Here is a 16,427-nt window from a genome sequence, read left to right as displayed (position 1 = left end):
CAGACTTGTCACAGAGATTCCCAAGCCTGGGTGGTATCAAAAAGCTCTGGTTTCAGAGTTACACAGACTTGGTTCAAAATGTACTCCATCACTGTCTAGTAGTTTCACTCTGGAAAGGTTTTTTAACTTCTCTGAGACTCAGTTTTGGTACTTGTACCTCACAGGTTGTTGTAAAGCTAAGTAAGATAAATGTATGGAGAACATCTAACAAGTACTTGGCTCAAAGTAAGTGCTACAATAAGTGTTCATTTTCTTCCATTCTGAATGATCTTCCACTACAATTTGGTACATTTGACAAGGACCTAGGAAGGGCACATCTGCTCCTTCTATCCCTTCTTTCAGTTTTATAGAAAACAATCCAGTTTCAGATGCAGAAAGAACAGTAGTTACTATTTTATTCTCATCTCTGAATTGTCTGTTGAAAGCAATTTGTTCTCAGAACAGAGGTCCAATAGGTTTCTTTTCTTTTTTTTTTTCCTGAGACGGAGCCTCACTCTGTCGCCAGGCTGGAGTGCAGTGGCATGATCTCGGCTCACTGCAACCTCTGCCTCCCAGGTTCAAGCGATTCTCCTGCCTCAGCCTCCTGAGTAACTGGGACTACAGGTACGCACCACCACACCCAGCTAATTTTTGTATTTTTAGTAGAGATGGGGTTTCACCATGTTGGCCAGGATGGTCTCGATCTCTTGACCTCATGATCCACCCACCTCGGCCTCCCAAAGTGCTGGGATTACAGGTGTGACCTACTGTGCCTGGCCTTTTTTTTTTTTTTTTTTAAGATGGAGTTTCACGCTTGTTGCCCAGGCTAGAGTGCAATGGCATGATCTCGGCTCACTGCAACCTCCGCCTCGAAGGTTCAAGCGAGTCTCCTGCCTCAGCCTCCTGAGTAGCTGCGATTACAGGCATGCACCACCACGCCCAGCTAATTTTGTATTTTTAGTAGAGACAGGGTTTCTACATGTTGGTCAGGCTGGTATCGAACTCTGGATCTCAGGTGATCCACCCACCTCGGCTTCCCAAAGTGCTGGGATTACAGGCATAAGCCACTGCGCCCGGCCAGCAGTTTCTGCCTTAGCTGTTGACCCTGGCCCAGGCCTTTGTGCTGCTGGCTCCTCCCAGTCTCCCCAGTAAGGCTTTCAGTCAGTACTAACCTCTGTTCTGCCTTCCCTGGGCCACTGTAAACGCAGAATCCTAGATAAAGACATCAGAAGCTCCCATTTCACCAGCCCCTGGGTTGGGAATAATCTGTATTTTATCCTGGGGCTAAAGCAGCTGACAGGGAATCCCTCAGGGTTTCACAGCAACTCTCTGGGGCAACAGTTTAACCCATGACTTTCCCAGGAAGGGGCACCAAGCTTTCCTTCCAGATGGGCTCCTCTTGGCCCAATCTCTCAGGGATCCAGAGTTTCTCCACCCTCCTACTCCAGGTCTCCATACCATTCCCTGCTGGCAGTGCCTGCTTCCCTCCTCCCTCTTGCAGGTTGAGCCTCTGATCCTGTGCTACCTGGCTTCATGCTGCACAGATCTCCCTACAGATCTCACAGCCTTTTTCTACATCCCCTATTCCCCACCACTGCCCCCAAGAGATCTACACTTGCCTCTCATCCAGTGCCCCAAGACTAGATGCTCTTGGGTCCGGAAGTATGGCAGGCAAGAAGAATGTTAGAAGGAAGGAAAGAAGTGTGTATCAGTTATCACAATGGCTGAGGGATGCAGCCTTCAGGAAATCTATATACATAATCTTGTTTAATTCTCACTATTATCACCATGTTCTAGCTAAGGACACTGGAGATAAGAAAATTAATTTGTACAATCTCAATAAACAAGTAAGAGAGGTGAGAAGAATTCCAACTCATATGGGTAGAACCAGTCTCTCTACTGCTCCTTCCTATCAGCAGCTAATCAGGTAAGTGTTTCCAATCTTAGGGGGTAGACAAATCCTTCCTAACTCCATGTTCCCCTCTACTCACACCCCCATTTCTCACCTTCTGCACACACCAAACTTGTCAAAATAGTTGTGTATCCTGTCTCTACTGCCTCATCTTGCACTCATTCTTTAACTCACTCTGGTCTGGCTTCCATTCCAACCACTCCCACAGAAACTGCTCTGGCCAATGTGGCCAAAAGCTGCCACGAAGCCAAGTCCAATGGACATTTTTCAATCTTCATCTTACTTGACCTCTGGGATGCTTTTCACACTCCTGACTACTCCCCAATCCACAAAACTCTCTTCATTTGGCTTCCTTAATATCATACCCTTCTGGTTTCCTTCCTACCTCTCCAAATGCTTGTACCTCTCCTCCTCCTGACCATTAAATGCTTAATTTTGTCTTGGCTTCTTTCATCATTTCATTTTACACCCTCAACTTTGAAGAATCTCACCTGATCCCCACTGAGGAGTCAGCCTCACAAGGACAGGGGTCTGTTTTGTTCACTGCTAAATCTCCAGCCCTAGCATGATATCTTGCATGCAGTAGGTGCCCAATATTTGCTGAATGAATGAAAGGCTGGATGCTGAAGATTTCTATACTTGTATCTAAATCCCAGATCTCTCCCTTGTCTTCAGACACAGTCAATTACCCACCTAACATCTTCACTGGAACATCTCACATTTTTCCTGACCCAAATTGACCATATCCTCTACTGCCTCCCCAAACCAGATCCTCCCCCAGTGAGCCTTCTCTCAGTTAAACACACCACCATCCACATAGAAGGCAGCCAGAAGCCAGGCATTACCCTGCACTGTTCCCTCTCTTTCAAGCCCTACAACCAGCTATTCCATGCCCCAACACTACCTTAGTTCCTACCACCAACCTGAGTTAATGCAAGAGGCTGAGATACATGCCTCCAGTCTGCCTCCCTCTAACTCATAGTCCACACTGCTCCAAGAAAGATCTTTCTGAAACAGAAATCTGAACATGTTACTCCACTTCTTTAAAACTCAACAAAACTCCTAGGATAAAATCCAAATTCCAGGCCAGGTGTGGTGGCTCATGTCTGTAATCCCAGCACTTTGGGAGGTCAAGGTGGCCTGATCACTTGAGGTCCGGAGTTTGAGACCAGCCTGGCCAGCATGGAGAAACCCCATCTCTACTAAAAATACAAAATTAGCCGGGCGTGGTGGCACATGCCTGTAATCTCAGCTACTTGGAAGGATGACTCAGGAGAATCACTTGAACCCGGGAGGCAGAGGTTGCGGTGAGCCGAGATCGTGCCATTGCACTCCAGCCTGGGCAACAAGAGCGAAACTCTTTCTCAAAAAAAAAAAAAAGAAAAAAGAAAAAAAAAATCCAAATTCCTCACATGGCCAACAAGGGCCTACATGGCTGAGCCCTGGCTGCCTCTCCACGGTAGACTTGTTGCACAACATTTGTTGCATGCCATGTGACAAGAATAAAAGAAAAAACATTAAATTATAATGATAAGAGCCAAATATAGCACAGAGATTACGAAAGCATGTTCTGGCCCGGCGCAGTCGCTCACGCCCGTAATCCCAGCACTTTGGGAGGCCGAGGCATCGCTTCTCGGCCTTTTGGCTAAGATCAAGTGTGGGAGGCCGAGGTAGGCAGATAACGAGGTCAGGAGATCGAGACCATCCTGGCTAACACGGTGAAACTCTGTCTCTACTAACAAACACAAAAAAATTAGCCGGGCGTGGTGGCGGGCGCCTGTAGTCCCAGCTACTCAGGACGCTGAAACAGGAGAATGGCATGAACCCGGGAGGCAAAGCTTGCAGTGAGCCAAGTTCGTGCCACTGCACTCCAGTCTGGGCAACAGGGTGAGACTCCATCTCAGAAAAAAAAAAAAACAACATGTTCTACAGCCAGATTCCCTGGATTTGAATCCTGGGTATACCACTTATAGTGTGACCTTAGGCAAGTTACTTAACTTCTCTGAGATTCAGTTTGCTCATCAGTGGAATGAGTACAATCACAATAGACAATTCCTAGGGTTTTTCTGAGGACTAAATGAGTCCATACATGCAAAGCACTTAAAACAGTCTCACACACTGTAAGAACTTAAATGTTAGTTATTATTAATAACTAGTCGCTAATGTTACTGAAAACTCTCAGCTAATTTTTCTTTAATCTTTTTTGTAGAGATGGGATCTCACTGTATTGTCCAAGCTGGTCTCAAACTCCTAGCCTCAGGTGATCCACCCATCTTGGCTCATGAACTACCACGCCCAGCCCCTTTAATGACTTTTGATTGCTGCTTGACACTTCCTTTCACTCAACACTGGACAAAGAATAGACACAGATTCTGAATGAATTAGTAAATGTGCACCCACAACTTATCCTCTCTTTGAATACTCTCCGAGCACTGCCTAAGGTGCTTGCCTCCCTCCCAACCTCCACATTTGCCTGCTGCCTACCAAGCTTCTTGGAAAACTTCTCCTTCATGTGGGGAACGATGACAAAGAGGCTATGCAGAATTGAGAGGAAAACTTCCATCAAAGCTGGGTGGGTGGTCTGCTCCAAGTGTCTCTGCAAAGAACCAGGAGAGAGAACATAGCCCACCGGGACTGAGACTCTGAAGAAGAAAAGGCATCAGAGAAAACGCACATCAAATCTAGCAACAGTAGATTAACTCCTTTCACTTGAAAGACACAAGAAAAGCTAGGGAACTTTTTTTTTTTTTTTGAGACGGAGTCTCGCTCTGTTGCCCAGGCTGGAGTGCAGTGGCACAATCTCGGCTCACTGCAAGCTCCGCCTCCCGGGTTCACGCCATTCTCCTGCCTCAGCCTCTCCGAGTAGCTGGGACTACAGGCGCCCGCCACCACGCCTGGCTAATTTTTTTTTGTATTTTTAGTAGAGACAGGGTTTCACCGTGGTCTCAATCTCCTGACCTCGTGATCCGCCCGCCTCGGCCTCCCAAAGTGCTGGGATTACAAGCGTGAGCCACCGTGCCCGGCCAAAGCTAGGGAACTTAAAGTCCAAACCTACATCTAAGGCTTGGACCACCTGATAGATTGTACTAGATACTTTATCTCTTTGGGCTTCTGTTCCCAAAAGACTAAAATGGGAATAACAAGATATCCCTCCCAGAAACAAATGTGGTCTGGTGTGTAAAAACTGCTTTCTAAACCATAATGCAGAGTGACTCTCATGTTTCTATTACTATAGTAATAATAATAATATAGTTTATAAACTGCCTTCATATTTGCTATTTTTTTGGGGGGGTGGGTTTTTTTTTGTTTTTTTTTAATTCTTTGAGACAGAGTCTTGCTCTGTCACCCAGGCTGGAGATCAGTGGTGCGATCTCGGCTCACTGAAACCTCTGCCTCTCGGGTTCAAGCGATACTCCTGCCTCATCCTCCCAGGCAGCTGGGATTACAGGCATGCGCCACCACGCCCGGCTAATTTTTGTATTTTTAGTAGAGACAGGGTTTCATCATGTTGGCCAGGCTGCTCTTAAACTCCTGACCTCAAGTGATCCACCTGCCTCAGCCTCCCAAAGTGCTGGAATTACAGGCGTGAACCACCGCACCCGGCCCGTTATTATTAAGGCTGGTCAAGTAAAGCAGGGGGAATGGAGAAGGAACAAATGAATCTGTAACTGGTTGTGATCAATTAGTTGTAAATACCATTGCACTCAGACCAGCCTTCAGATAATTCTTCAAGAGTCATGAGACAGTCTTATGTGGTAGACACAGCTCTGAATTACGAAAAAAACAAAAACAAACAACAAAAAAAAAACAGGGTTCTAGTTCAGGCTCCGTACATAGCCACCACAGTGTGCCCTTGGGTAGTCACCTTCTCCCTTCCCTGAGTCTCAGTTCCCTTTCTGTAAACAGCTGGGTCCTCAGAGGCATTGTTCTTGTTGACACCTTTCCTTTCATTTTTAGAGCAAGTTTGGTTTTTTTTTATTATTATTATAAAAGTAATATATGCTCATTAAAGAAAATGTGTAAAATACAGAAAAGTAGAAAGAAAGACTAATACAATAATTCTATGATCTACTTCTAGATTTAGCTCTAACACTTCAAAAATCTAGGAGGAAGACAGGGCAGGTGAGTAAACTGCGATGAGTTGCCCAAGTCTTACTGTTAGTGGGTTAAGTCAGGGCCACAGTCCAGGGTTCCTGACCACTACCTCCTGCAGACTCCAGCTCAATGGCTTCTTTAAGAAAGAGCCTCGCTCGTACAGAGCCAGAGGTGCCTCCCTGCTGCCACCTACTGTTCCCAGTAGATGGTTAGGAGTTGCCCTTTCCTGACTAACAGGGACTCCTCACAGGCTCATAGGATGCCCAAACCTCAAGCAGGAGAGGACTCATCCAAGGTTACCCAGAGTCAGCAGCTCTTGGCCCTGCTCTTCCCACCATCTCAACTCAAGTCAGCTCAAAATGAAGCTCTTCAGGATCGAGCCTCTCTTCAGAGTGGTCATCTCTCATTTTACGGAACACACATACATGTTCCTTATTAACACTTGGATAACAGACATTCACTGCTGCTCGTTATTAAAGACACAAGAAAAGCTAGGGGACCTGAAGTCATAGGTTCAATCTCAGCACCGTTATGGGCTTGCTTTATAACTATAGAAATATGACAACCTTATCTGTAAATTAGGGCAAATTATAGCATCCATCTCCCAGGGTCATTGGGAGAACTAAATCAGGTAGTGAATATTAGGCACTTATCACTCCATAAACTTACCCACTTATTATTTTGTTATTACTGCTTTCTATTTTTTCTTAAGAGGAACCTATTAGTTTCATAATCAAACACTACATTTTATTTTTAGAACAAAGGAAAGGTAGCAGCAAGAATCACACTGCTGAGGCCCCCAGAGAGTTCCTTTGAGCAGTCACTGCCTTATGCCTCTGAGCCTGGCTCGCCTGCACATTATTCTCTTCCCCAAGCTTCATGTTGCCCGTGGCTCAGGAGAACCCACCATCACCATGGGGATACACAGCGAGTCACAGGCACTGAGAAGAAATTCTGAGAAGGCCTCCAAGGTATCTTCCTTCTTGGCGCTGGGAGCTGTGAATGGATTCTCCTGGGCTGAAGGCTCACTCTGGAATTCTATAGCCAACCTAAGAAATCAATGTGTGAGTATATCCACTACCACCTATGCAACCTAAAGGTTACAAACACCTTCCTGGGGGGTGGCGGGAAGCGCCTGTGCTCCAGGTCCAGGGAAAGTATCTCTATTATCAGTTTAGGAGAAAATTCAATAGACCACAACGAGGAGAGGACTTGATCCCTGGCTACCTCTCCAGATTCTTGCTCCCTACCCCCTCCCCCAACTATGTGTACTTCTACCCCATTGTGTGTACTTCCCTGAATATGCCATGCTATTTGCTATTTCCCATTCATTTGCCTTTAAATATGCTGCTCTCTCTATTGGGATACCTTCCCCGGATGCTTGAAAACCTAACAAATCCCACATATATACAAAAAAAGCATCTCTTCCCCAAGAGACTGTGAGCTCCTTGAGGGCAGGAGCCATTCTGACTTTTCTTTCTAGCCCCACTGTCTAGCATCAGGCATGGCACACAGTAGATACAACAAACATTTGTTAATGTAAACTGAATTAATTCAGCAACTATTCAGTGAATACCTATAGTGCTAGGCTAGTTGGGGAGGGGGGGGGTTAGGGAACGAAGATGAATAAGACACAACCTCATGACACAGTAGCAAAAACTCCATGAGGAAGGAATCTTTAGAAAGGTCCTACCCCTAGCTGCCTGTCCTCAAGCCTCCTCCACACACCCCCAAACCCTACCCTAGCCAAAGTCCTCTTTGCCATACAGCAGAGTATCAGAAATCAAGTGTTGCCTCTAGAACTTCACCCATTGTCTGAATCCCTTCCACCCCTACCTTCCATGCTATTACTTCATACCACAGAGGGCCCCTCACCTGCAGGCACTTCTAAATCCCTCCAGAGTGCTCAGGAGGAACTTTCCCCTTTGAAGAATGGCCTTCTCTGAATCTCTACTGGAGGCATGGCCCTGAGGTGGGAAGGAGAGACAGGAACCTAGTGATCAAGTATATGCTGTGTCTCAGTCTATGCTTGGATGACTGTAGACCTCTTCTCACACTGCAGTCTGACATTCCCGTACACCTAAGTTTCCAAGAGATCTTGGCTATATCCTTGCAAATAGCTCCTTTAAAAAATCATAGCAAAGCTGGGCATGGTGGCTCACACTTGTAATCCCAGCACTTTGGGAGGCCGAGGCAGGCGGATCACAAGGTCAGGAGATCATAGCCATCCTGGCTAACACAGTGAAACCCCATCTCTACTAAAAATACAAAAAAAATTAGCCAGGCATGGTGGCGGGCACCTGTAGTCCCAGCTACTGGGGAGGCTGAAGCAGGAGAATTGCTTGAACCCTGGAGGCGAAGGTTGCAGTGAGCCAAGATCACGCCACTGCACTCCAGCCTGGGCAACAGAGCGAGACTCTGTCTCAGAATAAAAAAAAAATGGTAGCAGGGATCATGGCGCAGTGGATCATGCCTGTAATCCCAGAACTTTAGGAGGCCAAGGTGGAGGTCAGGAGTTCGAGACCAGCCTGGCCAACACGGTGAAACCCTGTCTCTACTAAAAATACAAAAAAAAAAAATTAGCCAGGTGTGGTAGTGCATGCCTGTAATCCCAACTACTCGGGAGGCTGAGGCAGCAGAATCACTGGAACCCAGGAGGCGGAGGTTGCAGTGAGTCGAGATTGTGCCACTGCACTCCAGACTGGGACCACAGAGTAAGACTCCACCTCAGAAAAAAAAAAAAAATGGTAGCAGTGTTGGAGGGACCTTAATCTACAGTCTCTCTGAACCACAGGAACGACTATTGGACTATTATATGCAGAAAGCTGTCACAGGCTAGTGGGCATTAGCTTGACTGTAATGGCCCTATTAGTTGCTCTAAAACACAAGAAAACCCCCACTCCATCAGGTGTAAAGAGCTTAGTTTCCAAAGTTAATCCTGAAAGACATAATCAACATTCACACTGACAGTGTCTTTCCTGATATCTTAAGTCTACAGGCTATTAAAAGCCAGCAACTACAACACATTGCACATTGTTCAGATTCTAAGATTCTAGTGAATCCAGACTTAAATAATTTTGTGAGCATGTTTACCCTATCTGCTTATATGATATAAACAGAGAATGTGTGTAATAGACTGGGGTAAAAACACCCTGGAATTTACTATCTAGGCTTAGGTACTTTCTAGTTTTGGACCTTAGAGGAAAATTATTTAACCCTCGTGGCTTTAGTTTCCCCATCTGTAAAAATGAGAATAGTAATCCTTAAGCTTCATAGTTCTGCTATTAGGGAAAAAACAGCATCTCACTGTAGCCATGTGTGCATGAGAAAAAGTCATGAAATAGCATACAAAAGTAAGGGAATATACTAATTATCTTTCTAAAAACACACTGCAGCATGATCTTCGGAAGCAGCGGGTTGCAGTACACTGACCAGGGGCCTCCTGTTCAGCAAGGTCTGGGAAAACTCCGCACACCGGTTTAGCATGGCTTCTAGCAAAGCCCGCAGTTCCCCATACTGCACAGGTGGAGTGCTCTGATGGTCCTTCCTGCATCCAGAGAGACAAAAGCAGGTTCATGGTAAGGCAACGGTATTCCCAAGATAACCCCAGGTTCTCAGGCAATGAGAGGCAGTGCAGTTGGATCAGAACATGGAATCTAATCTGATAAAAATCCTTACTCCAGGCCAGGAATGGTGGCTCACGCCTGTAATTCCAGCACTTTGGGAGACTGAGATGAGTAGATGTCTTGAGCCCAGGAGATGGAGAACAGCCTGGGCAACATGGTGAAACCCAGTCTCCACGAAAAGTTAGCCAAGTGTGGTGACATACACCTGTGGTTTCAGTTACTCAAGAGGCAGAGGTGGAAGCATCACCTGAGCCCAAGAAGGTAGAAGCTGCAGTGAGCCATGATCATACTACTGCACTCCAGCCTGGGTGACAGAACAAGACTTTGTCTCAAAAAAATCCTTACTTCAATGCTTATCTAGCTGCACAACTTCTTGTACATTCCTTGCCCTCTCTAACCATCAATTTCCCATCTATTAAATGAAGCTTAATAGTAATCTCCTCATAGACTTATTATGGGGATCAAATTCGATAATGTATGCCAAACACTTAGCATGATGCTTAATACATAATAAGTCTTTATAAATGTCAGCTGTGTCTATTATTACTATTAAGGATACAAGGTTTTCTTGCAGAGGAGAGCCTGCTGGTGAAAGAAGCACTACCTAGAATTGAACGTGCATCAATAGAGTAACAGCTACTGTTTTCCAATAAGTAATAAGCTCTTCTGGGGAAGAGGGATCGAACTTTGTTAACTCAATGAGGAAAACCAGGATCAACGGGTAAATGTTACTAAGATCCAGAGATGGAGTCTCACTCTGTCACCCAAGCCGGAGTGCAGTGGTGTGATCTTGGCTCCCTGCAACCTCCATCTCTCAGATTCAAGCAATTCTCCTGCCTCAGCCACCTGAGTAACTGGGACTACAGGTGCACACCACTATACCCAGCTAACTTTTGTATTTTTAGTAGAGATGAGATTTCACCATGTTGGCTAGGCTGGTTTCAAACTCCTGACCTCAAGTTATCCACCCACCACAGCTTCCCAAAGTGTGGGATTACAGGCATGAGCCACTGCACCCAGCCTGAGAACTTTCTTTTCTTTTTTTATTTATTTATTTTTTTTGAGATGGAGTCTCGCTCTGTCACCAGGCTGGGGTACAGTGGTGCAATCTAAGCTCACTGCAACCTCTGCCTTCCGGGTTTAAGTGATTCTCCTGCCTCAGCCTCCCAAGTAGCTGGGACTACAGGCGTACGCCACCACACCCAGCTAATTTTTGTATTTTTAGTAGAGACGGGGTTTCTTGACCTCATGATCTGCCACCTCAGCCTCTCAAAATGCTGGAATTACAAGCGTGAGCCACCACACCCAGCATCAGCCTGAGAATTTTCTGAGTCAAACTCTATAGAAGTATAGGGGACCACCTCTAAGGAAGAAGTGAGTTCCCCATTCTATGAGATTATACGCAGAGACTGGAAAAATACTTTTGGAGATTCAATCATTACGAGTGTGGGGTAAATGTAGACAGGTAACACTTAAGGTCCATTTTAACCCTCAGATTCTAAGAGCCAAGAGTCATTGATTAGTTTAATTGTGAGTTTCCAAGAGGAAAGGGACCAGTTCCATCTTTTCACTTTACCTAAACAGAGACAGATGCATTGTAAGTTGATGATTAATAGAACAGATGTCAAATGAATGAATGACTATTTCACAGGGTATTGGTTTCTTAGGGCTGCTATAATAAATTACCACAAACTGGGTGGCTTAAAACAACAGAAGTTTATCCTCTCACAGTTCTGGAGGCTAGAAATCTGAAATTGAGGTATTGTCAGGGCCATATCCCCTCTAAAGCAAGCTTGTCCCACCCATAGCCCACAGGCCGCATGCAGCCCAGGACAACTTTGAATGCAGCCTGACACAAATTTGTAAACTTTCTTAAAACATTATGAGATGAAACCCTGTCTCTACTAAAAATACAAAATTTAGCTGGGCATGGTGGCGCATGCCTGTAATCCCAGCTACTCGGGAGGCTGAGGCAGGAGAATCGCTTGAACCAGGGAGTTGGAGGTTGCAGTGAGCCAAGATCACATCACAGCACTCCAGCCTGATGACAGAGCAAGACTCCGTCTCAAAAAAAAAAGAGAGATTTATGTGTGGACCTTTTTTTTTTTTTTTTTTAAGCTCATCAACTATCGTTAGTGCCAGCATATTTTACATGTTGGCCAAAACAATTCTTCCAATGTAGTCCAGGGAAGCCAAAAGATTGGAAACACCTGCAAAGGGTCTTGAGAAAAATCCTTCCTTGCCTCTTAGCTTGTGTTGGTGGCCACAATCCTTGGCATTCGTTGACTTGCAGCTGCATCACTCTAATTTCTGTCTGTCTTCACATGGCCACCTTCACTTTGTGCATGTCCACATGTCACTGTATGTCCAAACCGCCCTCTCCTTACATAGAAACAAGTCACTGGATTTACAGCTGGAGCTGTATGACCTTATCTTAAGCAGATTCAATGTACAAAGGCCCTATTTCCAAATAAGGCACATTCACAGGTTCTTGGTAGACACCAATATTGGGGGGACACTATTTAACCCAGTGCAGTAGCTAGGAAAAAAAACCTATTAACCCTCATCCCTGGGCCTTTCTTGAGCACTGAGAGCAATCTGTTGGGCCTTCTAACAGGTTCTCAGTCAACTGCATATGGTTAAGGCTTGATTTCCCCTTTCCTTCTTCATCTCTGGAAGCTCCAAGTTTGATGATCCTACACAATCATCAAGCCCTAGTTCTACCACCTTGAAATTCTTGGGGTTTTTTTTGTTTTTGTTTTTGAGACAGGGTCTTGCTCTGTTGCCCAGGCTGGAGTGCAGTGACACAAACACAGCTCATAGCAGCCTCAACCTCCTGGGCTCAAGCAATCTTCCTACCTCAGCCTCTCGAGTAGCCAGAACTACAGGCATACACCACGCTTGGATAATTTTTGTAGAGACAGTGTTTCCTCAGGTTATCCAGGCTATTCTCAAATTCCTGAGCTGAAGCGATCCTCCAGCCTCAGCCTCCCAAAGTGCTGGGATTACAGGTGTGACCCACTATACCTGGCCTCTTTAAATTCTTTTTAGCAGCTCTCACTCTTCATTCTGCCTTCTAGTTGTGCTTTCCAAAGACACTCTGAACCACCCCACCTCAGAGGGACCACGTCAGTAAACATTCTGGGAAGTTAAAGTCAAAAGTAAAATCATCCTTGGCCAGGCACGGTGGCTCACGCCTAAAATCCCAGCATTTTGGGAGGCTGAGGCAGGCAGATCACAAGGTCAGGAATTCGATACCAGCCTGGCCAATATGGTGAAAACACATCTCTACTAAAAATACAAAAAGTATCCAGGTGTAGTGGCGGGTACCTGTAGTCCCAGCTACTCGGGAGGCTAAGGCAGGAGAATCATTTGAACCTGGGAGGTGGAGGTTGCAGTGAACTGAGATCGAGCCACTGAACTCCAGCCTGAGCAACAGAGCGAGACTCCACCTCAAAAAAAAAAAAAAAAAAAAAGTAAAATAATCCAAGGCTTAATAACCTGCCCCCTATCCATCTCTCTCCACAATTCTGACCCAACAGCTTTCCTGCTTCTCCAGGCAACACCCGCTTTGTGTAACCTGCTGGTCAACTGGCTACTGCACCCTGAGCAATCTCTATACTCTCCAACCCACAAGTTTTGCTAATCCTGGTGCTTCCACAAATCTAACTCTCACCCTTCATAGTACAACTGAAATACCACCTCCTGCCCAAAAGGTACTACTGGTCCCCTCTAGCAATGTCCTGCTGGGAGACTTCCAGTTCAGCATAGGTGCCTCTGATTGACATTGCTCTTACTTATGCTTTTGTTACCTTGTTGGTTTACTCATCCCACCCACTCTGGAATTCATGTCCTAGATTTAGAGATTCAAATTCAGGGAAGGATAAAGGAGGAAAGAAGACAGACTGAAGTCACTGTCATGTAAATGCTATTTTTTGTTTCAACTTTTAGAACCAACCTAGAGTCAAATCACAAAGATTTAAATATAGTTACGGAAGAGACTATAAATATTAACAACTTTCACAATGTAAAATTAAAGGTATAGCTGACTGGCCTTGAGAAGTAGAAGTAGAGAAGAGAGGGGAAAAGAAGAGGTGGGGTGCTGCTAACCACGTAGGAACTCAGGAGACACTGCTTCGAGTTGAGGGAACAAGAAATACCAGTTTTAGGTACATTATTTAAAGGTTAAAAAAACAAAATATTAAATAGCAAAAATGCCAAGGACACGTAGAGAAGACAAAAAATGTGAGCTAATTAAATCTTGATGTTTCTAACCGTCAAGTCAATGAATAATGTCTTAAATTTAAGATGGGGATTACAGGCACTGGCCACCACGCCCAGATAAATTTTTTTTGTATTTTTAGTAGAGACAGGGTTTCACCATGTTGGCCAGGCTGGTCTTAAACTCCTGACCTCAGGTGATGCACCTGCCCTCAGCCTCCCAAAGTGCTGGAATTACAGGCGTGAGTCACCATGCCCAGCCTATTCCTTTTCATGATAAATCCTCTATAATTTATTTATTTATTTTCAAGAGAGGAGCTCACTCTGTCACCCAGGCTGGAGTGCAGTGGTATGATCATAGCTCACTATAACCTCAAACTCCCGGGCTCAAGTGATCCTCCTGCCTTACCTCCCGAGTAGGTGGGACTATAGGTGCATGCCACCACACCCAGATAATTTTATTTTATTTTATTATTTATTTATTTATTTATTTATTTTGAGACGGAGTCTCGCTCTGTCACCAAGCTGTAGTGCAGCGGCGTGATCTTGGTTCACTGCAACCTCCAACTCCCTGGTTCAAGTGACTCTCCTGCCTCAGCCTCCCAAGTAACTGGGATTACAGGCACGTGCCACCATGCCCAGCTAATTTTTGTATTTTGATGTTTTGTTTTTTGGTTTTTTTGAGACAGAGTCTCGCTCTGTTGCCCATGCTGAAGTGTAGTGGCATGATCTTGGCTCACTGCAACCTCCGCCTCCCAGGTTCAAGCGATTCTCCTGCCTCAGCCTCCTGAGTAGCTGGGATTACAGGCACCCGCCACCACGCTCAGCTAATTTTTATATTTTTAGTAGAGATGGGGATGAACCACGTTGGTCAGGCTGTTCTCAAACTCCTGACCTCGTGATCCGCCCACCTCGGCCTCCCAAAGTGCTGGAATTACAGGCATGAGCCACCACACCCAGCCTAATTTTTGTATTTTTAGTAAAGATGGAGTTTCACCATGTTGGCCAGGATGGTATCAACCTCCCGACATCGTGATCCACCCACCTTGGACTCCCAAAGTGCTGGGATTACAGGCATGAGCCACTGTGCCTGGCCTATTTTATTTTATATTGTTTTGTAGGGATGGGGTGGCGCTATTTTGTCCAGGCTAGTCTCAAACTCTTAGCGTCAAGCGGTCCTCCTACCTTGACTTCCCAAAGTGCTGGGATTACAGGCGCGAGCCACCGTGCCCAGCCAATATTTTACTTTGTATTATTTGAATACATTACTTTGTTAGAAATTTAAAAGAGAAAATATGGTAACAAAATAAAAGTTACTCTATAAATATGGGTTTCCTCGGTTCTTTCTTTTTTTTTTTTTTAAGATTTCAAGCACCTTGCTAAGGAATAATTTCCCATTGTGCTGCTAGGATCCCTTAGTCTCACTGTCCATTTTAACATCCTTCATTCGCATATTGACTACCTATGAGGAGCCAGAGATAGAGCAGTGAAAAAACTGACAAGGTCCTTTAGCTCCTGGAGCTTATATTTTAATGGGGGGAGGGGAGATACAAAACAAATGAATAGGCCAGGTTCAGTGGCTCACGCCTGTAATCCCAGCTATTTGGGAGGCTGAGGCAGGAGAATGGCGTGAACCCAGGAGGCGGAGCTTGCAGTGAGCCGAGATTGCGCCACTGCACTCCAGCCTGGGCGACAGAGCAAGACTCCGTCTCAAAAAAAAAAAAAAAAAGAATAAACAACAACTTTCAAATGTTTGATAGGTGTTATAGTAGTCTGATAAGGTCAATTAGGAAAGGAAATCCTGAATGAGACTTGAATGATAAGAAAAATGCAGTCACACAAAGATTTAAGGGAATATTATTTTGGGCAGAGTTGGAATAATTAGTGGCAGGAATAAGTTTGATGTGTTCAAGAAACAGAAAGCAGATCAGAGGAATGAACAAGAAGTGACTGAGTACTGCTTGTGGAGCCAGGGACCCAAATCTAATTCTTTAGATCCCAAATTGGGTGTTTTTCTCTATATGCTAGTAGCATGGACAAATTGAGATTGAAGGTTCTGGAATAAAGCACCAGGCAGTTGGAAATGTGGTCTGGAGTTCAGGAAAACACTACAGTGGGCTAAATGGTGGTACCCAAAGATGTCAGGTCCTAATCCCTGGAACCTATGTTATTTTCTACAGTAAAGTTTTCACTGAGAATCTTGAGATAAAGCCATTATCCTGGATTATTCAGGTGGTCCCCTACATCCCATCATAAGTAGCCTTATAAGAGAGAGGCAGCCAGGCATAATGACTCATGCCTGTAATCCCAGTACTTTGAGAGGTCAAAGTGGGAGGATCACTTGAGGCCTGAAGCTCAAGACCAGCCTGGGGAATATAGCAAGATCCCCATCTCTACAAAAAATAAGAAAAAAATTTTTGGCCAGGCACGGTGGCTCACGCCTGTAATCCCAGCCCTTTGGGAGGCGGAGGCAGGCACATCACGAGGTCAGGAGATCGAGACCATCCTGGCTAACACAGTGAAACCCTGTCTCTACTAAAAATACAAAAACAAAATTAGCCAGGGATGGTGGAGGGCACCTGTAGTCCCAGCTA

At 45.2% G+C, this 16,427-nt stretch overlaps 1 protein-coding gene across 1 annotated transcript in view; it reads right to left on the bottom strand.

The window, feature by feature from the left end:
- MEI1 (meiotic double-stranded break formation protein 1) overlaps positions 1-16,427 on the bottom strand; it is a 103,664-nt gene that overhangs the window by 48,156 nt on the left and 39,081 nt on the right. The window contains exons 12-15 of the mRNA XM_032138977.2: positions 9,419-9,533; positions 7,862-7,953; positions 6,894-7,035; positions 4,376-4,487 (exon numbers count right to left, since the gene is read on the bottom strand). Of these exons, the coding sequence (XP_031994868.1) occupies positions 4,376-4,487; positions 6,894-7,035; positions 7,862-7,953; positions 9,419-9,533 (461 nt within the window). The remainder of the gene's footprint in view (positions 1-4,375; positions 4,488-6,893; positions 7,036-7,861; positions 7,954-9,418; positions 9,534-16,427) is intronic.

Source organism: Hylobates moloch, unplaced genomic scaffold (assembly GCF_009828535.3).
Source record: "Hylobates moloch isolate HMO894 unplaced genomic scaffold, HMol_V3 SCAFFOLD_19, whole genome shotgun sequence".
Taxonomy (NCBI): Eukaryota; Metazoa; Chordata; class Mammalia; order Primates; family Hylobatidae; genus Hylobates; species Hylobates moloch.
The sequence above is the reverse complement of the archived record's forward strand: the minus strand, read 5'-3'. Positions and strand labels throughout refer to the sequence as shown.